General features: G+C 48.5%; 1 protein-coding gene across 1 annotated transcript in view; it reads right to left on the bottom strand.

Annotated features, from left to right (window-relative positions):
- Positions 1-26,686, bottom strand: part of MARCHF4 (membrane associated ring-CH-type finger 4) — a 163,601-nt gene that overhangs the window by 30,318 nt on the left and 106,597 nt on the right. The window contains exons 2-3 of the mRNA XM_074967045.1: positions 10,644-10,799; positions 1,487-1,679 (exon numbers count right to left, since the gene is read on the bottom strand). Of these exons, the coding sequence (XP_074823146.1) occupies positions 1,487-1,679; positions 10,644-10,799 (349 nt within the window). The remainder of the gene's footprint in view (positions 1-1,486; positions 1,680-10,643; positions 10,800-26,686) is intronic.

Raw genomic sequence — 26,686 nt, 5'->3', positions numbered from 1 at the left:
GGCCTTAGCCCCCCTTGCCATGGGGCCCCACCCACTAGCCAGGCTGGAAGCCAGAACTAGGCTGTGGTAAGAGCTGCCCAGGGAGCCGGACCAAGGGCATCAGAGCCTTCCCAAAAGTGGGGGGGCAGGGGCCCTCAACTCCTGAGACCCTGCCCCTCCAAGGCCCTGCCCCTCCTCTTCCTGCCTGGGGTGGGGGGTTGAAAGAAACCCCTTGCCTGTGCCCGGGCCCCCCGCCCAGGGCAGGTGGAGAGACCCAGGCTCACCACAGTTGCTTGTGCGGCTCTCCCTGACCTGGCTCTGGTGCGGGGAAGGCCTCGGAGCTGCAGCTGGGCCATGCTAAGAGCCATGCGGGCAGCTGTGCGGAGCCTTGGTGGACCCTCCACCTGCCTGTGGTGCAGGGGGCCTGCCAAGAGCAGCCCCTGGCCTGTGTCCCCGCCCCCCAGTCCCTCTGTCCAGGGCAGGTGGGGGTTCGCAGCTCCCCACCGCTGCCCGCACGGCTCTTAGCATGGCCCGGCTGCGGCTCTGAGGCCCTCCCCGTGCCGGAACTGGGTCGGGGAGAGCGGCATGGGCAGCTGTGGTGAGCCGGCGCTGAGTCTCGGACCAGGCGGGAAGCCTGGGGGATGGGGACGTGGGTTGGGGGCTGCTCTCAGCCCCCCTGCACCATGTGAAGATGGAGGATCTGTGAGGCTCCCCACAACTGCCCGGGCTCCCCAGTTGGGCTCCATGCTAGCCTGGCCGGACAGGTGGGGCCTCGGAGGGAAGAGAAGGGGTAGGGGGTGGGGTCCGGCCCATCCACTTTCAAAAAGTGGGAGGGCTATGGCCCCCCCCCCCCGTCCCTCCCAGTTCTGGCGCCTCTGAGCTGGATTGCAGTGGGGAGCCCCAGACCCTCCACCTGCCCTGGGCAGCATACCCTCGGGGGTGGGGACAGGGGCTGGGGGCTGCTCCTGGCCCCCCTGGCCGGTAAAGGGTCTGGGGCTCCCCACAGCGGCTCAGGCTTCCCAAGCTCCACCCAGGGGGTGAAGCCTCAGGGGGAAGAGGAGGAGAAGGAGGTGGGGCTCCTGAGTGTGTCCCATTTTTGCCTTTGGAAAAAATGTTCACCCCAATTCTGGGAGTGAAAGGAAAGTGTTTCCTCTACCTCGTGCTCAGTGTAAATAGATGTTTCTCAATCAGCCCAGTGCTCTCAGATTCCTACACAGCTGTTGTTACTGTGTAAGTGGCTGCATTTTACAGCCTTCGACCCTCATTGCATTTGCCCAGGGGACGTTCCAGATCCCACGCCACCCCAGAAACGGAAAATACCTCAAGGTTGATGAAATCTTCAGAACCGGGTTATTTCTGTAAAGAGGGTGCAGTAATGGCCAAGGGGGCTGTATCCAAACAGATCTGTATAGCAGCCAGGCCCCTTCTCCACGTGCCATCTCCCGCTCCTTCCTGTGGAGGGAGCCAGTGGGCTGCATCCCCTTGCCTGTGAAATTCATTCACCCACCTATACAGACAATGTCCATGAAGCCATACATTCCATAGCAGATCTGGAAGAGCAGGTCCTGGCGCTGCCATTTGGCGGAAGGACTGAAGGTCGACCAGATGAGCCACGAGATACTGGCGATGAGGAAGAGGGAACCCAAGATGGCTGCTGCTATCTGAACCTTCTCAATGACTGTCAGAGAGATGGCCTGCCACTGCAAGGGGAGGAAGGGATGGGAGGAAGGGGAAATAACATTCAGGGACAAAGAGAGAGGGAAGGAGGGGGAAAAGACAGGAGATTAGATCTGTGGTGAACACCAGCATTTAAACAATGACATGGTGGCTTCCCATCCCAAAGTGCTTTACAACTCGACAGACAAACACTACACATGGATCACTTCACCCACCACTGACATGCAGTCACCTCTGGGGATGGAGTACAGCAGCTGTTTAAAAGAGCACAGCCATGTTCCACATTTTGGATCTGGAAGCGAAGAAGAATCCTGTATCCAACTGAAACTGCAAAGGGAATCCAGGGAGGCAGAGGGCAACTACCTGAGATGGACTTTTGCCAGACGCTGAGGGTAACGAACAGCCCCTGCTCTCATGTCAAGTACAGTGGTATGATGATTTGGGGGATCTGTCTGTACGGTTTATGAATTCTGGTTGATAGTATCAAGCTGTTACTATGAAGTTTGCTGTATCATGGAATTTCTGTGTAAAATGTAGAATCCACCATGGGCTGAGAGGGCTTGTTGCATGCACCCACTGGAATAGGGACAATGGAGAGTAGTTAACCTTAGTGACTGTACTGTGACCACACAATGGGTATGCTAAGGGGAACTAGTTTTCCCCAGCCCCTCAACAGCCAGCTGAAGTTTGGAGAGTGGAAAATTGCCAGCATCAGAACAAAGGAACCAGGTGTTGTTGGTGGGACATATAAATGCAGGAGACTCATGAGCCAAACAGGAAGCTTTGGACAGGAGAGAGGAAGAGATGAGTATGCTTTTGTAGCAGAGAGGTCCTGTTTAACTGTGAACAGCCCAGGTCAGAAAATGACAGCTGGGGTGGAGAGGGATCCATGCTTCAGAAGAGACATCATGAAGCTGCAGAGGAAGGTTCCTGGGCACCTCAGAGGGCTCTCCCCTGGCCCAAAGATCTCTCCATAATGGTGAGCAAACAGGCAGAGAAATGTGTAAAGGCATGGCTATTATTTTGTATAGAGCTGTACCTCTCTCTCGTGCTGTTATGTAAAGAGCAATGGTGTTTTAAAACCCTGTGCAAAGTCTGTGCGTTTTGTGTTACACATATCACATGCCCTTGAAAAGTAACCCTGTGGATCTGGAATACCCCCATGGCTGGAATTCTGGGACACAGTTTGTTTAAGCTACAGGGAATTCTGAAGAGTCAGCAATGGTCTCAGGGGCTAGGTAGCTGACTGGCAAAGGTCTCAGTTCTCAGGAGGGGGTGCTAGACAGAGGAACGGTATCCCAAGAGAGTGCCTAGAGACCCCAAGCTAGGGGCAGTGCATGGACTCTGTTCAGACTCTGGAGGCTGAAAGCACACCCCACATGTGGATCCCCTCAGAGTAGTCTGGGGAATGTCCTAGAGGAGGCACTTGACTAAATCTGTAACAAGTGTGATGTTAACGACGCCATGCCTTAGGATCTCCAGTTTATACTGTGACGGGTTGGATCACAGAAACCCCCTTGGGAACTGCCAACTGATGTGTCAAGACTACTTCTGCCCCTGCTTTCCTGCCCTGGCAGCTTAGGACTTTAGTGCCCTGCCTGGTTTGAGCCAGACCCGCTAGCCTGCTGCAAACCCAGACCCAGGTCTGAGCCACGTCCCCTAGCAGCTGTAGACTTAACTGAAAGCAACTTACAGAAGTGTTCCTGTCTTTAACACTCAGATGCCCAACTCCCAATGGGGTCCAAACCCCAAATAAATCCGTTTTACCCTGTATAAAGCTTATACAGGGTAAACTCATAAATTGTTTGCCCTCTATAACCCTGATAGAGAGATATGCACAGCTGTTTGCCCTCCTCAGGTATTAATACATACTCTGGGTTAATTAATAAGTAAAAAGTGATTTTATTAAATACAGAAAGTAGGACTTAGGTGGTTCCAAGTAGTAACAGACAGAACAAAGTGAATTACCAAGCAAAATAAAATAAAACATGCAAGTCTAAACCTAGTACAGTAAGAAAACTGAATACAGATAAAATCTCACCGTCAGAGATGTTTCAATAAGCTTCTATCACAGACTGGATGCCTTCCAGGCTGGGCAAAATCCTTTCCCCTGGTCCAGCACTGGGCATTGCACTGAGATCTACCAACTCACCTCACACATGCCAGTAAATGATAACTGTTTGTGGTCACTGATGGCCCTGGGCTGAATTTGCACCCATGACCTAGAAGTGAAGTTGTGTTCCATTACCAGCCCCCTAAGCCAGGCGTGCCCCCCGCAAAAGAGTGTCTTTTAAATGTCAATTGTCAAGAGGTTAAAAAAAGCTCACTCCCAAATCCAGATCACTCAGTTGGGAGAGAGACTGGATGGCTCCAGAGGCTAGAACGTCTCTCTCTCTGCTACCAGAGGTCCCTGGTTCGCATCTGGCACTGAGAGCCAACAACCAGGCTTTGTCGTCATCTCTTGGCTGTCTGGTGCTAAACGAAGTGAGATGGATAGTGTCAGCTCATCAGGGCAAAGAGCATCTATGCAGGAGATAGAGCTTGCTTAGGGGCTGGTCCGAGGCTCTGGCACGTGCTCCCCAGGAACTAAAGACTATCACAAACCTCATCACCTTCGGCGCCAGGTTCGTGTCTTTGACCTTGCCTTCCCTAACCCAGAGCAGCGCGTGCATTTAAAAAGCCACCCAAAGTCCCAAACAATAACACGCCAGTGCACACACAGTTCTCCCACAGGAGAGAGGAGGAGAGAAAGAACCAACCACACGAGAGAGAGAGACGTTAGTCACATCACTTAATGCCCGGTTGGAAGGTGCCCAGATACCAAGGTGATGAGGACAGGTTGAGCACCTATAGAGAATCACCAGCCATTCTCCTCCTCCAGTCAACACTGACTGGCTCCATTCCTACAGTAAAACCAATGGCTGTGCAAACTGAACTTGCTTGTGATATGCTCCCTGCAGCTCAGGGTTATAGGTCAGCAGTGGGGAAACTTGTACTGCGGCTCTCTGTTGTGTGGCTAACAGGAACTCTTCATTCTCCTGGGCTGTCTAGTTGGCACTGTTCACCAGCACTAAACTCATGCATGCAATTGTGAGAAAACAGTTAAGTCAGAACTAGAACAAAACCATGTCTGTAGTCTGTTTGGTGCCTAGATGATAACTCTCTTTCCATTCCACTAGGATCTCAGGAGGTATAACTTCCTGTTAAGTAAAGCTCTTCGGATGATCCCAGGACCCGTACCATTAAGAGCAGACCTAGGAGCTCTGCTGTAACAGAAAGCATCAAATAAAGGGTTCTTTGCAAGAACCTTGCGAACTCCCAGTTCACTGTTTTTCAAAGGATTCTGAGGCACAATTATGCAATGGATGGCCAAAGTGCCACGCTTACTGGAAAACACACTCTTCTCCTTCAAATCGTTCCTCGAAGGCCACCTCTTTCAAACACCATTCCATCACTAATCTAAGCTGACCATTACGTCAAATAACCTAGACAGTAAGGCAAAGTTCCGACTGAGTTTTCCTCTTAATATTTGTTCTGTTGTTTTACCGAAATTACAAAACCTTCAGATCCAAAATACCTCTGAATATTAATATTAGACCCAAAGCTGAAATTTTTAATTAACTGTAATGTAAACTGGCCAGGAAGGTGGTGGACTGAGACTACTGCCTGCTATACCAACCAGTATCATCCTTCTGCCTCCTCTCCTCCTTGCCCATCATTTATCTCATTCATCATCTTTTGTACAGTGTCATAACCCCATGTTATGTGCTTGGGACAGTACAATGTGGCCCTGATCTCTGACAGTGTCCGATGCAACTGCCATTGCAATACAAATTCAATGATATTAATGCTTAGCCTCTTAAGTGCTGATTTTTATTTTTCCCAGGGGATGCTCCGCTCCGAGGCCCCACCCCCACTTCACCCCCTCCCCCAAGGCCATGCCCCCACTCCACCCCCTCCCCTGAGGCTTCCGCCTGCCGTCCAGTCACTGCTCTCCGTCCTCCCCCAAACCCCTCCCGCAGCCACCAAAACAGCTGATCAGCATGGCCCCGTCAAACAGCTATAGTGGGTGCTGAGCACCCAATTGTTTTTTCTGTGGGTGCTCCAGCCGCGGAGCACCCACAGAGTCGGTGCCTATGCTTACTCTGATTCTCATATCGGTTTGACTCTAGTGATCTCCGGATTTACGCAAGTGTCCGGGAGAGCAGAATCAGGCCATATAATTAGCCAAAGAAAATTGATATGCCTCTAACGGAGAATATTGCTTCCTAGGAAGGATTTTTTATTTCCTGCACCAAGCTCTCCCACCCCAGCCTCAGCCAGTTTAGTTTATTACAGGATTTGACACGTTCCTTTATAATTATGAGGATCCAGAGCCTCGCTATTGAACAGATCCATTTTCAGATTCTGAGAGAAATACAGATAGTTTGAGATTTTCCTGGAGATACACAGCTGGTCATTTGGAGCACTTCTGGTCTCCTGTAAGACATGCAGAAATCATGTTACTGCTCTCCCAGGGCCTCCGCAACCCTCCTTCTGCATCCTGTGGTGGTTTTTTTTCCTTTTCTGGTTCTTTAGTGAACGTGACAATGAGCTGTTTGCCACAGAGGCAGTAGCTCCTTTGCGGCTCTCCTTGCCGCTTCCAGCAATCTCATCACCTTTGGGTTTTTGCCCAGGAGTTAGGTCTGGGGTTGGGAGACTCCTGGGTTTCAGCCACACTTGATGTGGACACAGTAGCCCTGATGAAGGGCAGACATTGAGCAAATATTCATTTACTCCAGTGGTGTTACTCCTGAATTACATCAGTGTCAGTGAGAGGAGAATCAGGACCAGAATCTTAATTTGAATACTCCCCAAATTTTTGGGTGTTCTGAGCAGGGGGTCAGTTGACCCATTATGCAGAGGGGGCACCAGAGACATTTGTGGCTGGATTTTAACTTCTCCAGAGCTCAGAAGCTTTTGGATCTGGGAGTTTGTTTTTAGCAAAAATAAAATGGGTCTGAAGCAAAGAGTCTGATTCTGCTCTTAGAGACATTAATGTAAATCAGGAGTGACTCCCAAGACAAAAGAGTTACACAGCAGTGTAAATGGGAGCAGAATCAGGCTCCACTTTGGGATGCAGGGATGCAGTGCAAAACACACCTGCAATGCTGCCCTATGTTTCAGATACTCTGTGTGTTCAGACCTTGTAGACACTAAAGATCCAATCCACAATATATCCCTGCATAAATGTTGCAACAGACCCCAGTAGGGAACAGATTAAAGCTACCTGCTAGTCCTAGGGTTGCTTTACCCATCACTGGGGATTACCAAATTCAGTGATGTGAGTGTAACAAGCCACCCAGCCGCTCTGAGCTCCTGGAAGCACCTCTGTTGCTCACTGACTAAGCAGCTACCACCTGGCAGGTTGGATTGGAGACTTGAGCTTCACTCTCTCTGACTTTAATCCCTTGGCCTTGGCAGGTTTGCAGCTCTCATTGCTCTAAGGCATTCTCACTTAATGTTGGGAAATCCCAGCAGCCAGTGCCAGAGGGTTCATTTAAAAGCAGTGCCTATAAGATGCTGTCTGATATGGAAGCATCATAGCAGCTCAGAGGTTGTAAGGAATCTGGTTAATTAAGTATGAGCTCTGCTCCCTTGCTGTAGCTTCTCGGCTCCTAACACAACTCTCCACATGTGCATACCGTCCATGCAGGTCTCCCATCCAAGTACACACACACACACAAACACACACACGTTGAAATACATAGAGTATAAGTTGAATTGCACAGTGTACTCAGAGGACATATAGTATGCAATCACACACACACACACACACACACACACAGAGGATATGCTGAAATACACATGCACACAAATGCAAAGTACACTCACCGATTTGGTACCGTCTTTGCCACAGGAAAACACAGGACCCACAGATTGACTAAGGCTATGTCTGGGTTTAAAATGGGACCAGGTGACTCAGGATGTTGGTCGTGGGCCATGAGGCTATGTCACCTCCAGGTCACTGGTTCAAATCCATCCCAGTGGTCAAAAGCCATTTCATTTGGTGGCCTGTGTGAAATGAGTGGGTGGGTCTCAGTCCAGACCTAACGGACCGATGTCCATGCCACAAAACTGGCACCTCAGCAGAGAGGCCAAGGACAAAATGGGCTGTGGGACTAAACTCTCTCAGACAGAGCAGTGGACTCTCCAAGTCAAAACTGATGCACATTGGCAGGGTAGTGAGAGCTCACATTGTCACTGCCTGTGTTATGCCTGTTCTCTGGATAAACAGAGGACTTCAGATCTCCCTGGCGTTCTACAGAACAGTACCTAAACACTGAAGCTTGGCAAAGTCAGAGCTTTAAACTAAGGACAAAGGCATCTAAATTCCAGATAGCAATTAGCATGCACAAATCAACTGTAGGGATTGTTCTTGTTCTTTTATTGCATGGCCCATTTATGTGCATGTAGACATCTGTGTGCACAAAATCATATATGGACCTCAATATTTGGGCTTGTGTGTGCATCTATGCGAGTGACTATTTGAATATGTGTGTCTGTCTTACGGGGCTATGAAAGCGTCTGTTGCTATGTAGTGATGTGTATGTATTTCAGTGCAAGTGGGATGTATATGTGAGTATGTGTTGTATGTATAATTCTTCCGGCCTTCAGCTGTGAATGAGTATCCTCTATCTTGGCAGGGGGTTAGACTAGATGACCCTTGCGGTCCCTTCTAATCCTATGATATATTGTATTTATTTAACTCAGATTGCTCCTATTTATAAGCAAAAAGTTTCAACGTTTCCACCAAGTTTGTGACGTCCAAACAAAAACTTGAACTCCTCACAGTTTTTATGGTTTCCACTTTTCTTTTCACACAGCTCTAAGCTCTATTTTCTTGCCATCGCCTGATCATTTTTTATGATCATGGCAACAGCTGCCCAGAGTTTAATAAGGCCAGGTTTTCAAAGAGCTTCCGAAAAAGTGCAGTGTTTCTGAAGCTTGGGGAATGGACACTTGTCTCTCTCACTTCAAAGAAGCTAGGCTAATTTATATCAGCTGAGGATCCGGGACTAAATCTTTAACTTATCCAAGCTTTACAGAGTGCTTGGAGATCCTCAGAGGAAAGGTTCTATCACAGCGTCAGCACAAAGCGTTAGCATCTGTGTTGTGGCAGGACCCTAATGTCAGCCTCTGATCTGAGATACCTGCAACATTCAGGCACACGCAAAACAGCTTTAAAAATACCATACAGTTTTGTCCAAGTCCTCCCTCTCGAGTTTCAGTCAGGACCAAGGTATCTGAGCCAAGAAATTAAACTCCTCGGGCTCTGGGTTTGTGATGAAAGTGCTGACAACCTGAGCCCAATGCATGTAAAAATCAAGTGTCAGAAGCCCTGCTGAGCCATGGAGCAAGGAGAACTCCTTGCAGGGTAGAATTGGCTCCTGTAACGTCCACACGAGTCCCATGTATTTTATTTAAATCCCTCTTAAATCCTAGGGACCAGTTCTGCTCTCCCTGGGAAGTTAGTGGCAAAAATTCCCACCAGTGCCAATGGTAGCTCGCTGGGGGCCCTACACAGGAATATCCCCCCCACACACACTAAAACAGTCAAGTTCTTATATTAAAAAGCAAATAGGGGGCCCCAAACTATCGCTTCATCTGCTTATGCCTAGTGCCGGCTCCGATTCCCCTGAGTTCAATAGCAGCAGGATTGAATTTTTTTTAATGAGACCTAAGTGAGACTCAGTGGTGCTGAGGGCATCGTGGGACCTTGTTCACAGGAGTCAGTGTCCCTCCTAATGATGCTGAGAGGCCATTTACATGACCCGATCTAGGACCAGTAAAACTAGGCAGAACCTCAGAAGCAAACGCCAAATGGAACAAGACCCTTCTGGTTCCAAAGAGCTGGGCTAGGTAGGCCCTGTGCTGGAGCTACAATGGGTCCTGGTTCAGTGCGGTGTCACACACTGCTGACTCGAAAAGCGCACTGGACGTGCGCCCACCAGCCGTGGAATAGCTACACAGACCAGCCCTTGAAGAAGAACTATTAATACCTTGCTCTAATGCGGTGCCTGACATCCGAGACACTCCAAGTGCTCTAGAAAGGGGGGTAGCAACTCGCCAACCTCCGGGCACTGTCCAAATAATAATAAGCCACTGACAACATTCACCCCCATGTTACAGATGGAGCAGCTACGGCATGGAGAAACTAAATCACTCCCCCAAGGCCACACAGTAGGTTGAGGGAGAACTAGGACTAGAATCCAGGTCTCTCGATTCTTAGTCTTGTGTTCAAAGTACGTTGCCTCCTCTTGGTCAGATTTGAGGGCAATGCACTCGGGGAAACTTCTATCTCCTGAGACTCACCAGAGCTCATGAAATCTGAGGAAAGGAGGTGCAATTTTCCACAGCCTCTTACAGTCATTTACACCTGGGCGAAGTGGATTTCAAAAGCTACCATTGGGATCTGGTTGTGACTGACACCTAGCTCATACAGCACAAGGCACAGGCCAGTGGAACCTCAGGACTGTAGGGATGAGCTCCGATATCCCTGATGGCATGCAAACCAGAAGCGGGTGAGGGGCCTATTGGGGACCAGAGCTGGCAAGCTTGGGCTCTGGGGAGGACAGATGGTCTAGTGGTTAGGGTGTGACTCTGGAGATCTGGGTTCAATTCCCCACTCTACCACAGCCTTCCTGTGTGACCTTGGGGAAGTCACTTGGCCTCTCTCCGCCTTCTTTCCCCAGCTGTAAAATGGGGATAAATAGCCCTGCCCTACCTCACAGAGGATTTGTGAGGTGCTCAAATGCTACAGCAATGGAGGCCCAATAAATATGCTAGACCGAGAAGAATGGGTGCTGGAGATCCCAGGGGACAGCAAGAAGAGATTGCTGGGGAGTTGAACCAGCCCTCCTCCACTTCGTAAAGAGTCCATCCATACGTCCCTCTGCGCAGCAACAACAGAAAAGAAAACTTGGAAATGTCTCTAGTACCTTTACCTGCAGAGGGTTCTTTGTGCTTATGGCAATGACGTGATATTTGTAGTAACACAGCTCGCAGCTCCAGCAGCCTCTCTCGCTGATCCATTTGATCAGACAAGGCTGGTGCGTGCATTTCACCGATCCATCACATCGACACGGGCTCAACAACTCCCCCTGGAAAGAGACAGACAGATGGTCAGCAAGGGTTACCTCTTCCAAACAGGTCTGAAGGCAGCTCGGTAAGGCAAGTTGGCTGCGGTTCCCCTTTGCAATTGAAGAGTCTTGGCTCAGGAGTCTTGGCCAAAGTAGTCCATTATTAGTTCTTCGATTGGGTTTTATTTTATTCATGAAGTTCCCTGCTGTTGAAAGGTGCTGGACAGACTGTCCTGGGGACTGATGGCCTATTTAAACACAATGCAAACTTCTCCACATTGCCCTTCCAATGAGCCACAATCCTGAGAGAAGATCAATCTCTGTTGTCCATTCAGTCCTTGGTCTATCTGCTGGGACTGCCAGTGTGGGGTCTAATGAGTGCTGGGCATGGTGGTGGTTCTGTGAAGTGGACATTGACCCCTGGACTGAGACCAGCATCAACTCATGTCACATGGGCCACTGAAGATAGTAAATGATTACCAGAGACAGACCCAAACCAAAGTCCCCATTGCAAATTTTCAAAATTTGAACCCAGATCAAAATTTTGTGGCATGGGCCCATCTCTGGTCACTCCTCATTTGTACCTATAGCCTGCTGGGGAAAGGGTTTCAAAATTCTATTACCAATGCAGTCCAAGAGGACAGCTCATTCGAAAACCTAGACACCAGACAACACGTGGATCCTGCTATTTCCACACTTGGAACAAACAAGATGGAAGCCAAGATTATGGCCTGGCACACAATCTACGCACTGGCTGATTCCAATTGTTAGAGGGAAACCATTAAATTCTAGCCCCCACCTCTGGCTGTTTAAAAGCCACATTTTGAACCCCTGCTCGATGTTTAGCTTTGCTCAGAAGGTTAACGGCTTTTTAAAAGGCTGGGTGAGACTGTCTCCTGGAAGACAGGGAAAGGCTGAGGTTGCATCTCTAAGCCATGCTTCAATACATGGGGCATCCTATTAAAGTCCCAGATTTACCTCCATCCCCCACAGACCTGTTGTCCTCTCCTCTTTTATTATTGTATGTAAACAGCAGAAAGGCTGAGTCAGCAATATGGGACTAGGATACAGACAAGTCTTCTATCCCCCTTCTATCCCCGAATCGGCGGGTAGTGATCGATCCCCGATTGCTCTGCCATCGACTCCGGAACTCCACCATGGCGAGAAGCAGAAGCGGAGTCGACGGGGGAGCAGCGGCTGTCAATCCCGCGCCGCAAGGACGCGAAGTAAGTGATTCTAAGTCGATCTAAGATAGGTCGACTTCAGCTATGCTATTCTCGTCACCCCCCCCCCCCCCCCAGTGTAGACCGGGCCTAAGTCTCACTTTAAAGGCCAGGTTCCACTCCCACTGAAGTCAATGGAAAAAACTCCCACGGGTTTCATAAGGATCAAGTGCAACGGCCCCTGGAGGTTCATAGAATCATAGAATATCAGGGTTGGAAGGGACCTCAGGAGGTCATCTAGTCCAACCCCCTGCTCAAAGCAGGACCAATCCCCAACTAAATCATCCCAGCCAGGGCTTTGTCAAGCCTGACCTTAAAAACCTCAAAGGAAGGAGATTCCACCACCTCCCTAGGTAACCCATTCCAGTGTTTCACCACCCTCCTAGTGAAAATTTTTTTCCTAATATCCAGCCTAAACCTCCCCCACTGCAACTTGAGACCATTACTCAAGGTTGGGAGCAAAGCTGGCAGGAGTGATACTTGTGTTTATGAAATCTAATGCCAAAATGTTAATCACTTCATTCGGCTCCATTATGTGACCCAGAACTGTCATTTTCCATGAAATTTCAGCAACCTGGTTGTTTTTACACTACAAAGGCAAGCTGGATTTTGACTGTCACTGGCTTTCATTACAAATTGAATGTCATGCAAAGGGAGGTTAGAATTTAGAAATTTCAAGAATTGCGGTTTTCACTTGGAAATAGGCCACTTCCTTCACGAAGACATGCCTATTGTAGAGCAAAATTGTGAAATGGAGGTGTGGGGGCGGGGAGAGGCAGGAGGGAAAGCAGTAGCATTCATTTTCAAGAATTCAAACTAGCTGTGCTAACTTCAGTTGGAAGTTTGGGCATGTGGCTTTGCTTTGAATGTTTTCATGCCTCCTGCCGAGAGGTCTGCTTGGCTGACATGTGATTGTTAGTGCTTTGCCACATTCTGCTCCAACTTCCAGGCACACTTCGAGGACCTGCCTTCTCCAACAAAACCAAAAACCTACCAAACCAAAAGACACTCTGCTCCATGCACAATTCTCCCACTGGGGTGAGGATGAGCGAGAGAGAGAGAAGGAACCACACTGGGCAGATTAGTCACATCACCTAATGTTGCTTAACAACTGGAAGGTGCTCAGGTGATGAGGGTGGTATAAGAACCTATAAAGACTAGAATTGAATAGAGATAACCTGGGGGGAGATTAAGTTAAGAGGTCAGAATTCATTTAAATTTCTCAAATTTGATCTCCATTTCCCAGAGGTGAAGGATGTATGTGAACCAGCCTGGAAAAAACTCCTCTCTCAGAATGGTAAATCTATCCACAGAGAGCTACTGTCACTTATGAGAATATGGTGAAAAATTCTGAGTCCGAAGCCCCCAGTTTCTCTGTTTTTGTAAATCCAGCAAAAACCTGATTTATTGCTAGCTTCTCCAAAGCAGCATGAATTATGATGTTTTGGGGGTTGGTTCACAGCTATTTTTATATATGGCTAGGCCCAGTTCTGTACACAGCAGGTGTTTGTAAAAGCCCCAAACCGACAGGCATAGTAAAGGGATAAAGTCTTCGCACAGCAAAAAGAAGAGTCTGATCCCAGACTTCACAGTAAGCTCTAGAACAACACATCAACAGTCATTAATGCACGAAGGAGTCTCTGCACAGAGACCCTCACAAAAAGCTACACACAACAGTGATCCTAACAAGGAGACACAGCTCAGGGAAGTTAGAGATGGAAATTAGATCATGTCCGTTTCTCTTGGGCAGTGTAAGATTATTCCCTACACAGCATGCTCTCCAGTGCTTCCAACAATGGACCTTCCATCGCTTCCTTTACCTGCAGAGGGCTCTTTGTGCTTATGGCAATGACGTGATACTTGAAGTAACACAGCTCGCAGCTCCAGCAGCCTCTCTCGCTGATCCATTTGATCAGACAAGGCTGGCGCGTGCATTTCACCGATCCATGGAACTATTCAACAAAGACACTTCAATGTCAGGAAACGGTATCCTACATTTCCCGTTGAATTACATTCCACCACGTGGCTCACCCTAAACAGTTCCTCTTCTCCTCTGGCAAATTGGTGGGCAAGTGCCTGATAGCTACAGATTTTCAAATACATTCACAAGTTCAGTGTGGATTTTATCTAGCTTATGAGGAATCAAGAGGGTTTTGGACTGATTCTCCTCTCATATATACATCAGGTATGGTGTCATTGGAGGCGATGGAATTACAGGGGTAAACCTGATGTAAATTAAAAAAGGAATCAGGTCCCTGGATTGAGTCATATCCCTGTTGGGGGAGAGATGAGTAGATGTAGATCCAGGATATTTTCCTACTTTTATTTCTGCACATATGGACCAGCTCCTCAGCTGATATAAATCCGCATAACTCCACTGAAGTCAATGAAGCTGTGTCAGCATATGTCACCTGAGGATCTTATCAACATCAGTGCTTTCAAGAAGGCTAGAGCACATCAGCAAGAGCGGCAGCAGATCTTACACAGGTGCAGCATTGCTTGCGGAATGCCAAGCCACAGGCTGGGCCTTCCAGATCTCCAGCCACAGAGAACTTGTTTTAAGCCTGCTCTTTCTCCTAAGGCTGCACCCACAGCTTTGTGCAAGATTCGGCATGTGAAACCCTTCCCGGAACACCTAAATACCCTTCAAGGGTGGGTGGGGGGGGATGAGCCATCACTCGAAAAATCACCTCTCGCAATCACCTGCCAATCAAAGTCACACTCACCTATTCCAGGAGTAATCAAACTAGCGGTCCCTGGCCTGAAGATAAGGGGACCCATTTCACCCTATTGTATGTGAAAGGAAATTCTGTCTTTTAGCCACTGGCAATGGTAATGATGGTCTAAACTCCCCATTGAGGGGGTATACAGGATTGAAAGTTGAATTTGCTGTTAAGCATATGAGGGCTCAACTCCGCTCACTTTAGAGGAGTTACACCTGCTTGCACGAGTGGAGTCATAGAGTCCTGAGGCTCAGCCAACGGAGAGATGGAGGCAAGTCTGAGGTGACCCACGGAGACATGTGCTGCTTTCACATCTTTACTGGTGTTGCGGCAATATCTCCATGTACTGTGTCTATATCCTTGTGCACACAAGCCAGGCACATGCCGCCAAAGCAGCATCAGGCAAAGCAGATGGCTCAGTTTAAAGTACAGGAAAGAAGAGAGGTGACTATCACAGATCAATAGTTGCACTATGACTCTCCTGCTCCTACCACTGTTTAAAGCATCAGCAGAAAGTAACTTCCCGGAGGAATCCATTCCTGCTGAGGACCCTGCCTGCTCTACTCCAAATGCAGACAGACACCTGACCTACAGGCCAATCTCCATTCACTGCCAGTAGTAAAAGTAGCCAAATAGCCTGGCTTTTAAGGGTCCTACATAGGGTTATCACCTGCCCCAGTTTTCATGGGGCAGGCCTAATTTTTCTACAGTCCTGAATTTAATTGGGAAAGGGGGTGGGGAATCTGCATCATGATGCATATATTAACAGACTAGGATTTAAAACACCATTAGGCAGTGTTGTTGGAGCCTAAAACTGGGCGCCAGGGCTCCAGGGTTCTCTTCCCAACTATGCCGCTAAAATGTAGGACCTCAGGCAAATCACTAAGGCCATATTTGTCAAAAAGCGGCCAGTGGCTTTACATGTCTGAGTTTTGGAAACTCTATCTGAAACCCCATGGAGAGATTTCGAGACGCAAAGAGACACCCCACAGCTCCAGTTCAAGTCAATTATTAATGATCTATTATTGGTATTGTGGTAGCTCCTAGGAACCCTCATGGGCCAGGACCCCGTTGTGCGAGGTGCTGTACAAACACAGAAAACAAAGACAGTTCTTGCCCCAGTCTAAGTCAACGGGAGTGGCAGAGGCTCGGCACCTCTGGAAAAAAAATAAAAAATCAGGACCTAAATCAGCCTTCCCAAAGCACAGAAAGATGAAAACAGCCTTCTGCACTCAGGCAGTAGCTGGGGAATGTGAGACCCAGAGGGCCATTGGGGGAGGGTTTTACAAAACTTACAGAGAAACCATATTTTCATGATATCAAATATATAATTAGAAATGGGCCCAAAGCTAAAGCTTTTATCTGAACATTGATGATTCAGATAGTGTAGAACTTGGAGCCAAACCTCCCCAGTCTTGGGTTTGAATCTGTAAGCTCTTTGAGGCAGGGACTCTCTTTTGCTAAATATTTGCACGGCACCTCGGCCAACAGAATTGAGCCTGGCAGTGGTTGTTAGGTGCTGCCACAAGAGAAGTGGTTAAATAATAAAACATGGCTGCCGTGACCCATCTCCAAGTTAGATAGTGCCAAATGTCTGCAGGGCCTTTTGCAGACGAGGCACCCTGTGTCCCTGGTAACTTGGAGCTCCTTAAACTGAAGGCCTGAAGCTCAGTATCAAAGGTTGTATGTATGAGCTTCATTGCTCATGTCTACACCGCAGGGGTATCCATACATCACTCAATATTAACACTCAAAGTCCTATCCCAGCATGCACTGACCTCAGGGTGAAATTTGTGATGTTTCTCTGTAGCAGTCTCTTCTTTGGACTCTAGATGGGGTATCACCAGGACAGTATAGCTCCTGCCTATGGGACCTAAAAGTCTAATCTCCATTACGTCAGTCATTTTATTTCCTGTTTAAACATTCCCCTGCAGTGCTGGAAGCCCAATTACAATATGGCTTGTGCAGGATAACTAGAAAGTGCAACTGACTATAAACAACAAAAGTAACAGATAAGTCCAGAGTGAAATGCATAAAAAACGGTGTCACTGGCAAAAATGTAAGCAGGCTTTTACAAAAAAACCCCCAAAGTCTCCTTTTTACATTTTGGAGGGGCAATTAGCAACACAAGGAAGAAAAAAAAGTAAAAATATTATTCCTCCTCTTGCCTTTGTCCCTTCAACAGATTGCATGGGAGAGGGCAAACGTCACTGCAATACTCTGAGCGGACCTGGGGGGAAATAAATACATTGAGCTCTGGGTGTGTGATTCTGTAAAGCCAAAGTTCCAAACCCCGAGATGGCTCAATTCTACCAGCGCATTGGAAAGTTGACAATAATTTATACCACATCAAGAAGTACAAATAACCAATTTTCAGGTACAAGTAACCAAGAACTGTAAATCAGCGTAGAAAATGCAGGGGACGAAATGCTCCTGGGGCACAACGAAGCCCCTGTATGTGCCTATAGTGAGAAACCTCCATCATTAATCAATCTAGTGTATAGATGGGTGTTTGAGATCAATAATCTGGGCCTGTCAGAATGTCCCTGCATCACACTGTTGCTATGTTTGTGTTCCCTTGTGATGCTGGTATTTCAAAGCAATGATTGGAAGTGGCCATGGCCACGATTCAGCATCACAACTTTGTTAGGCAAAAATCAATTTTGAAGCTCTAAGGGCCACGCTTCTAAAAATGACCTCCTAAATAATCTCCACCAAATTAGATACAACCTTGTTTGTGCATGCAAAGAGCAATCGGTGCAAGCCAGTGGGCACTGGTGCATGCCAAAGCGGGGACTGCCCTCAGCATGGTCACTTACGTTCACAGTGTTCTGTCCAGTGGAGGCACCAAAAAAACCCCCCACATTTGCAGGTGCTAACGTAATTACAGTATTGGCCTCACCCATTAAAATCTGGCCCTAGATTGTCCCATGAGCTCAGCTTGCACATTGCATGCTCACAGCAAACTGGAGCCACTTGGTGGCTATCAGGTGGGGGAGCTTAAAGTCTGAAGATTTTGCTGAGCAATTTGTTTTTCCTGCTCAGATCATAAAAAGCAGCATCGCTCATTAGCACTGCTGTCAGTATCCACTCTCCAGGATGGACAAAGGCATTTAGCGGGATATAAAGGAGTCACTAGACACTCAGGGCTATATTCTGTCATCAGATCATAGAATCATAGAATATCAGGGTTGGAAGGGACCTCAGGAGGACATCTAGCCAACCCCCTGCTCAAAGCAGGACCAATCCCCAATTAAATCATCCCAGCCAGGGCTTTAAGTACATGAAGCTTCCATTGACTCCAGCAGGCACCGGCATGTGACTCTGGGGACTTGAGTTACTCTTGAGTTTACCCGTTTACCAAGGAATGCCGCTACACCGCTGATGATCACATGGCACGATAAGATCGCCAGTGATGGACATAAACTAAATATCCAGCCAGCCCACATTAAGGATCTAGCTAGAGATTGACTTGGATGGTGCTTGATCTGCAAGAAAGTTTCCATCTCAATGATGATGATTGTATGGCTTGGAAACTGGAAATATTTAACTTCAAGCCTTCAACTAAGCCTCCTAAATACACTTAACTTCACACTGAATTTCAATGTAATGGGAAGTTTTATTATGGCAAACAAATGCCAGAAGATTTCTATATTAAGAACATAATTACAGAGAACTGAAGCACAGTGGCAAAGAGAAACATGTTGTTACATAGCTGGTGAGCCTCAATAAATGTGTACTGATAATCACTCTGTCTTTAATGCACTTACAGTAACTGCCCCTCTGCCTATTAAACCTTAACACACATTTCAATGAAGTGTCTCAAATGCAGTGTGAACATTGCTTCAGCCAGCAACGGAGACAGGAAGAATCACTTCGGAAAATATAACACATTGTGTCATTTTTGTGACCATTCCCTGAGCCATTGAAACAAAAATTGTAACGAATTAGGCTCCTCAAATGGCGTGGGGGTAAAAAAAAAAGCTTGTGGCCCATCTACACCAGCTTTAGCGGAGGGAGACTGCTCCCCCAAAAGGCTAGACACAGCCAGTAGAGGCTGCACTGGCTGTGGAAGGGTTAGGTGCACTGGCAGGGAAGGCTTGTGCTTGTTACCACCTGTTCCGTGGCTAGAAGATTTCAGCCTTGCAGACTTCACCAGCGCTGGATTTACTGAAGATAAAAGGTGGGGAGAAGAGACCGAGTTAGTACCGTCCAGATGGAAAATACGGATTCCTACTAGAAGGGACAGACCACAGGCCCGACAAGGCCCAGGTACTCATGAAACAGACGGCTGCTCGTTGCTGCAATTGGTGAAGGAAGCAAGCCCTGCGACAGGCAAGGTGAGAGACCACGTACACAATAATGAAGCTCAGAGTGCAACGTAATGGCAGCCGATCATTGTTACCCAAACCAGCACGAGCACCCGATCGACAGCTCAGCTGTCACTAGAAAGGAGGTGAGAACAGGTCCATGTGCCACCTTACCCCCTGGAGGATGGTTCATTTAGGAGTGAAAAAGGGTTATCTAAGGAGAGAATTCACCAGCTCTTTAAGCGGCTCAGCTGGGATTCAGAACCGCCTTTGAGGCTGAAGGAACGGAGCCAGAATGTCCAGAAGGAGGAAGGAAAAAAAAACCAAAAAAACCCAGCGCATCAAAGGATGGGTAAGGAAAGAGCTGAGAAAGCAGATCATCCTGCAATCTGTGCAACACCAACTGTGCTCTCCACACCCTGGCACAGAATGACTCCCCCACGCTGCTGTCTCCTCGCCACCAAATTATTTTAATCCACATCCCATAGGAACCTCTGATAGTCCAGGTTTCAGAGTAACAGCCGTGTTAGTCTGTATTCACAAAAAGAAAAGGAGTAATAAATTGGTTAGTCTCTAAGGTGCCACAAGTACTCCTTTTCTTTCTAATAGTCCAGCAACCAAACCCTCACAAGAAGTGCTTTTTAGGACAAAACAAACTTTCATTGTTTGCAGCCAATGCCCGCTGCTCTCAGGGGATGCACCAGACCTCTAGAAACTGAAATCAGAGCTCTAGGCCCAAAGCTCAATCACTGAGCAACACAGGGCAGTAGGGGCTGGGATTGCCACAGAGATGGTGCAGGGGCCAGGGAGCACCAAGCACTGGGATCCAGAGCCACTCTTGTGCCCCTCCTCTGGCTGGCAAACATGAATGGGGCTGACAGGCAGAGGGTGCCAAGAACTGAATGCCTCCCTGTTTCCAAATCCCTCCCTCTTCTCTAGGGGTGGACCCTCCAGGGCAGGCTCAAAGCACATTGCTGGGGCGGGGAAGCTAGGCCTGCTCCCGGTGACGTAGGGAGACTTCGGTATCTGGGGCTGCCTTTCACCAGCATTAAATCCACTTGCCACAGTGACCTAGCACTGTATTGGATATTTACGAACCGTAGACAGAATCCCTATTCCCAAACACTTCCGCATCTCAGGTAAATGACAACATGGAGAGGGTATTTGAGGAGAGCAGAAGGAGGGCAGCAAAACAATCCTCTGGGCAGTGGCTTGGGACAGATGATTCAAACAGAGCCCCGAAGGAACAAAAGCTTCATCACAGCAATCCCTCCGACTCAAACCTGCAATATACTAGCTAGTGTCCACCCCAGAGATGCTGGGGGACCTCTGGGGAGGGATCCGTCCCAGCAGGACAGGAGCCTAAAGGATGGTGAGCAAATGGGGAAAAAGACCAAGCACAATGGAAAGCAGGAGGAAGAGGGAAGGGTCTCTCAATGCCATAGTGCTCACGGGGACAGAAAGGCCTGATCATAATGAATGATCTCCCCATTGAATTCTTCAGGGGAAGGTGATGCCAGTTTGTCATAGTATTTTCCTTCCTGGTCCCAAGCTAAATGATCATTCAACCTTAGGCCTCTAAGCCAGATTCTCCGTAGTTAAGCACTGAATCCAATTCAAACATAGGATGGAGAGGGAGCCAAGTCAGAGTCTAAACCACCCTCCATCTTCGGGCAGGTCCGGCCCTCGGCGGCATTCTGTACTGAGTGCCCCTCCAGTCTCCCAGCAACTGATGCAAATTTTTGGCTCTCATTTTAAAAAGAAAGTTTCTAGCCCTTCTGGCTGTGAAAATAACCTGAATGGGACCTGATGTGGGGCTGTCTTCCTGACTCTGCAGACAGGTAGCTGTGAGCGGTGTGAACTATTCCCCAGTCCACTCAGGCAGCGGTTAACTCTGGAGTGTAACAATGGCCATCAAAATCGCAATACTGTGAAGAAGTGAACTGCTGACCACATAAGCCGAAACATCTAGTTACTATGAGATTGTGGGCGGAGTTTGGGTTTGTAAAAGGTGTTTAAGGAGAGTACTTGCAGTTTTCCCTCCCACCCACTGGGCCCCCTGGCAGCTGCAGGTCCAGAGAGCCTGCCTGAGTTCTTCTTGGGTGGGGTCCTGCAGAACAGAAAGCTGGCCCTGCGTGCAGACTCCCCAGTAACAACCAGAGCCTGTGGAGAGAAAAGCTATGCAGTCACGCACAGCAGCATTGCCAGTGAGTCACAGCAGACCTGAGACCGGGGGGGGGGGGGGGGGGGGCTGGGCTGGGATATTATTTTGCTCGCAGATGAGGAGAGACCTGCGGTTTCTAACGAGTGCATCAGGCTACAGCGGCAAAACACTACAGCCCATAAAAGAGCAGGGAGGAAATTAAATTCCAGACAATTGTTTCTGTTGCTCAGCAGCGTGCCAGGGCAACCGAGCTCTTTCAGCAGAGAGTATGTGAAGTGGGTTCCAACCTGGTTTTATAGCATTTCGTAAACACGTACCAGGCACACAAAGACATGCCCCTGTAGACCACTTCCCTCTTTCTCAGGCGCAGTGCTAGCAGAAAACGGAGTGAGAAATATCCATGCTGAACAGACAACACCATTGGGAGAAAGGGGCCCAGTTATGCCCTTGCTTGGTACAATGACTGCACAGGGCCAGCTGTGGGACCTACATGGGGCAGCATAAAAGTCCATGCCAACCTTCCTCCTCCATAAAACCCCCTCCAAAAAGACTTTGTTTTAATGAGAGGAGAGAGCACTGACTGTTAGAGTTCAGGACATTTTCAATACAGTCCCCGCCAGCCCCTCTGTCCTCCTGTACCCAGCTCAGCATCCACGGAGAGGCCAAAAGCAGCCACCCTATTGCTACACTGGCATGGTCTTTCATTACACAGCGCTGCTCTTGCCTGGGGAAGGACGGGGACTCTATGGGGTGGGCAGAGTTTATGGGGTGATGATCCCTTGGGGGACGGGATGGGCAGTTAAACAAAGGAGGTTTCCGCTTGTGTATACAGAGTATTGTCAGGGTAAATTGTTCATCAGCTTGTGTCTGGATGGTTGGTGCATCTGGGCTGTGATTAGACCAGGCGCAGGTCCCTGTGTCAGAGCAGGTGGGCCCAGTTGAACCAGTTAGTGGGGGCAGGGCTACACCTGGGGCTATAAAGGCCTGTCAGAGGGCAGGAAGAGGAGGAGTGATTGGGCCAGGTGCTGCTTGGGTAGAGCAACCCCAGAGGAGTGGAGCTAACTCAAGTGGTGGGTCCCTGCCCCAAGGGCCTAGGGGCTCAGGAGGGAGCTGTGGGACCAGGGTTCAGAGGGGAATGGGAGCTGGCTGTGAGGTGGGAGCTGGCTGAGAAGGGTGCAGACTGGGACAGAGGAAGAGCTCCATGTGTGGCAGAAGAACCAGGACAGAGAACTTGTGTGTTATATGATTATGGATTTTGTGGAGGCCTGTTTGAACCATTTCTGTTATTAAACCAGTCGTGGGTGGGGGTGCTATTAGCCACATGAGAGGGCCTGCCAAAGGTGGCTAACAGGGTGCCTGCAAAGTGACCCTTGGCCACGAGGAGACGCTTGTGCGGCGGCCACTGTATTATGTGGCCCATATACTGAGGCAACCAAATGGGCAGGAGAAGGCACAGGCTGGCAGTCACATGGCAATTTGCTATTACTAACGGGGATATTAAAACCCGTCAGTTATTAGAAGTTCTGACCCTCTTGGAAAGGCAGAAGCTGCTTATGACCTGTCCTGTTAAACACCAGCTCCCCAGTGACCACACAAGGAGGAAATGAGCAGCACAAGCTTGTTGTTCGTGTAACCAGCAAAAGGGATGCAACTTCAATGAGCGCCCGGCCAAGCGGTGAGGGTTCCCTCGGAGAGTGAGGGTGAGCAGGCACCAGTATTTTGGGTGCATCTGTGAATCTGGCATGAATAAAAATCTGACATTTTGGGGGTGACTTGGTAAGAGTGCCCTGTTGGCCAAATTAATCTGAGTTTGTCTCAGCTGGAAAGTTGTCATTTTTGCAGAGAAATTCTGATGCTCTGGGTGCAGCACAGGGATATATCCACCCACAGAACGTGCCTGTGGCACACCTGCAAAGAAGGGAGACATTTTCCTGTTGATGTAAGAGCTCTAGGGTGGGCAGCTTTTGGCGTGTGTCTGAGGTGACAAAATGATCACATCCTCGGTCGATCGCTCGGTATGTGAGAGCGTGGGAATGTCACAGCCTTTGGCTACCAGATGACATCGCACACGGACCCGTCACTAGGATTTGAATGGAAGGCACACGATGTTGCCCCCTGACACACTGCCACAAAATTCCAGGGCTTTTCAGTTGTGGGGCAGGCCTAGATCAGTTGTGTTTCACCAGAGCCAAATGGAGCTCAGGCCTCAAAAGAGAGCAGTTTGGGTTCCAAATTTAGGATCCAAGATTTCCAAATGGGTTATAGAATTCAGCAACACGAGTCCTGCCTCAATCTACTGTATTAACTCAGAGCGAGAAGGAAAAATCATACAATGCCCACTGATCCTGACTGGAGCCTCTGGGTGTTTCTGCAGTGCATAGAAATAATAGTTTATATTCCCTGTGTCCCTGTAATTCTAAAATATTAGACTGCAGCTTTCCTGGCTGTTAGAGCCAGATGGAAATTGCTCTGCCGTTGCCTTAACACAGGAGTCTCACTCTGCCAGTCTCGCGAGTGGCAGCACTGTTCAGCCGGGCAGCTGCTTGCAGGCCTGGGTTCCAAACCGCCGAGTGGCATGTTAAGATTTGTGCTCTTCCTCCTCACAGTTGGTTAGTGCAATGACCCATCGGACAGGCAAAAGCCTGGCTCTGGAGAAACTTCTGGTGGCTCTACATCAGGGTCCCCAAACTTTTTACCAGCACGACCTCATTTTAATGAGATATTTACAGCCGGGACCCATGACAGATAGGACGCCATTTTGAAGAGCAAAGTGGTGACCTCTGCACAGCGTGACTGTGCGTGCTGCCTACGTGTGAGGTCGCATCGCATGGTGGATGTCTTTTTGCTCTACAAAATGGCCTCCTCCACACAGCGTGACCTCGTCTCCATGGCGTGTACGAGGTCACACTGTACAGAGGATGCCATTTTGTAGACCAAAATGGCGTCCTCCAGGCACCACAACCTTGCACGCACCATACGTGCGAGATCACACAATGTGGAGAAACACGGTGTCCTCCGCCATAGAGGGATCACCTCGACCCCCATCTGCTGATGGCGTCACCCCATTTGGGCTTGCGACCCACTGTTTGGGAACCGCTGCTCTTTGGGATGGGGAGCAGTCAACTGCCTTCGCCTTGGGTACATGGATGAATTCACAGCACTTTTGAAAGCAACGTTCTGCCTCCCTGTGCACTGAAGTCCTCCGCTCCTCTTTTGGAGCTCCCCTACCGGAGTGAGCACTGGTCAGTCTAGGAGTCTGGAGAAGCTGCCCTGCAGCTGCAGGAACCATTGCACTAACAGCTACGTGCGGCCCAGCAGAATGGGAGGGAAGGGATCCTCCTTACCCTGCGTTTCTGAGTGGTGAAGCAGAGCAACATGGGGTCCATCAAGCAGTGGTGAGCTTAGTTTTCCTGCAGACACAGATTGGCCTTAGAGAGATCAACACCACACTTTATTCACTGACGGGAAAAGGAAAGAATGGCATTTTGCTAATGCTTAGAGGAGCCATGCACCGGGGAGGCAGGAGGGGAAGAGTGACAAATGAAGACACAGAGGAAGACCAGAAACGAGGAGGAAAAGGGAGTGAAAAAAAAATCCTTGGTACTGAAAGCCCAGCGCATTAGAGAGGAGTGATTCCATCTCTATTAGACACCAGCCTCTGCGCTGCAATGACTCATCAGCCGAACAGGCTGGAGGGACGGCTCAGCTGCACAGCTCTGGCCTAACTACTTAACTGATTAACAGAGAAAGGTGATTAAGCTCCGAGGAGTTAAATTAAATGTGAGCAGTCAGGAAGCCCGGCACCTCTATGCAGTGTCTCAGGAACAAGACGGGAACCTTTAAAAAGGGCCCTGAGTTTAACGGTAAATGTTCTGACGTGAGCCAAAACCTTTCCTGCAAAAAGATTGATCTCAGCAGTGTCATTTCACATGTGAGCAGTTTGGCAATGATGCCCACACCCACCAGGCAGACTGACGTCCTTTCTAAAGCATCCAAGGCATCTCGGCCCCTACAGGTGGAAGACAGTGAGTTAATGCTGGCAGGGTTTGCATGGCACTTATTCCAACCATACGAAGCTTGTAAAGAAAGCATTTCACTTTCCTTTAAGGGTGGGCCCTTCCAGGCAATGGGAAACACACTTTTTCTCAAGGGATGAAGGGTCACTGGGGACCCATTGTTCCATGCAATGTTCTAGTAAGGATGTAAAAATGCTAATGAAAAGTGGAAGGACTGAAAGCCCGGGAGACCAAACCCTCCTCTTTTCAGCTGCAGATACAGAATGGACAATGGCAGGGGAAACTTCCCTTCCAATATACCTCTGCCTCTCTGCTGAGACTGCCGTGGTGTGGTGGCAGGCTGTGTGATGGGGACACTTGGCCATTAGGAAATCGTCAAACACTCCCTCCCCCAACTTGCATCCTGTGACCCTCTTGCAAGCGTTCCAGGAACTGGTGCGTTGTCCTTGCTTTATTGCAGTGCCATATGGGAAACAGAAACTGTTTAACTGAGCAGTGACTACATTTGCATGACTACATTCACTCCGTGTGAGCAAGGCAATGATTCTTAGATGTTGAATTGGATTCACAGATGAATCCTGTCCAGTTCTATGTATAAGGTTTTTGGGTTTCATGACCCCTCCCTGAAATAGGACTACTGGCCAATACATTAATATTTTAAAACATATTATACAATTGATTACACTGGTCAATTAAAGTAAATCCAAGAAGTAAAAAAAAAAGATCTAGAAAATCTAGGCAGCCAAACATGCAGTTTGGGGCAATACTTAACTCTCACTGCAACCTGTCCCAATACTTAAACCAGCCCTAATGTCCCTGCTGTCAGTGGACTCGGGATGTGTTGTCCCACACCCCATTCAGTCTTCTTGATGGTGAGCTGCAGGTGACTTGCTGGCTATCTGGATCTGAATCATTAAGTGATAAAAATAAGCAGAATAGACCTGGGATCTGCTAATTCTAAGAGAAAAAAAAACATCCAGGGCCAGATCCTCAGCTGGTGTATTTCTACATCAGTTCACACCAGCTGAGGATCTGGGCCACATTTCTGTAAAATGCATATCAGACGTTGGTATGCAGAATTTATGTGACTCACCACCATAGCCTCTGAGCACCTTCGTCATTAATGGATTTTATCCTCACAACACTCCTGCAAGGTACAGAGTTATCTCCATCTCGCAGGGACTTGAAGGAGAGAGTACCTTGTGTGACTTACCAAGATCTCAAAAATTCATGGGTGAACCAGAAAATGAACCAACATCTCCCAAGCCCAATTCAGTGCCCTATCCATAAAACCATCCTTCCTACCTTTTTAAATTCATCCTGCCTTCTAGAGTCAATTCCATTCAATAACACTGAGTTCCTGTAAAATTAACTAAAATTAAAATGCATGCTACCTCAATGTCTCAAAGTGGCACAGTGGTGACCCTGGCTTGCCTGACAGTGATGATAGCAGAGTGTATTCTCCAGTAGGT

The sequence above is a fragment of the Natator depressus genome, chromosome 11 (genome assembly GCF_965152275.1).
Source record: "Natator depressus isolate rNatDep1 chromosome 11, rNatDep2.hap1, whole genome shotgun sequence".
Classification (NCBI taxonomy): Eukaryota; Metazoa; Chordata; order Testudines; family Cheloniidae; genus Natator; species Natator depressus.
The sequence above is the reverse complement of the archived record's forward strand: the minus strand, read 5'-3'. Positions and strand labels throughout refer to the sequence as shown.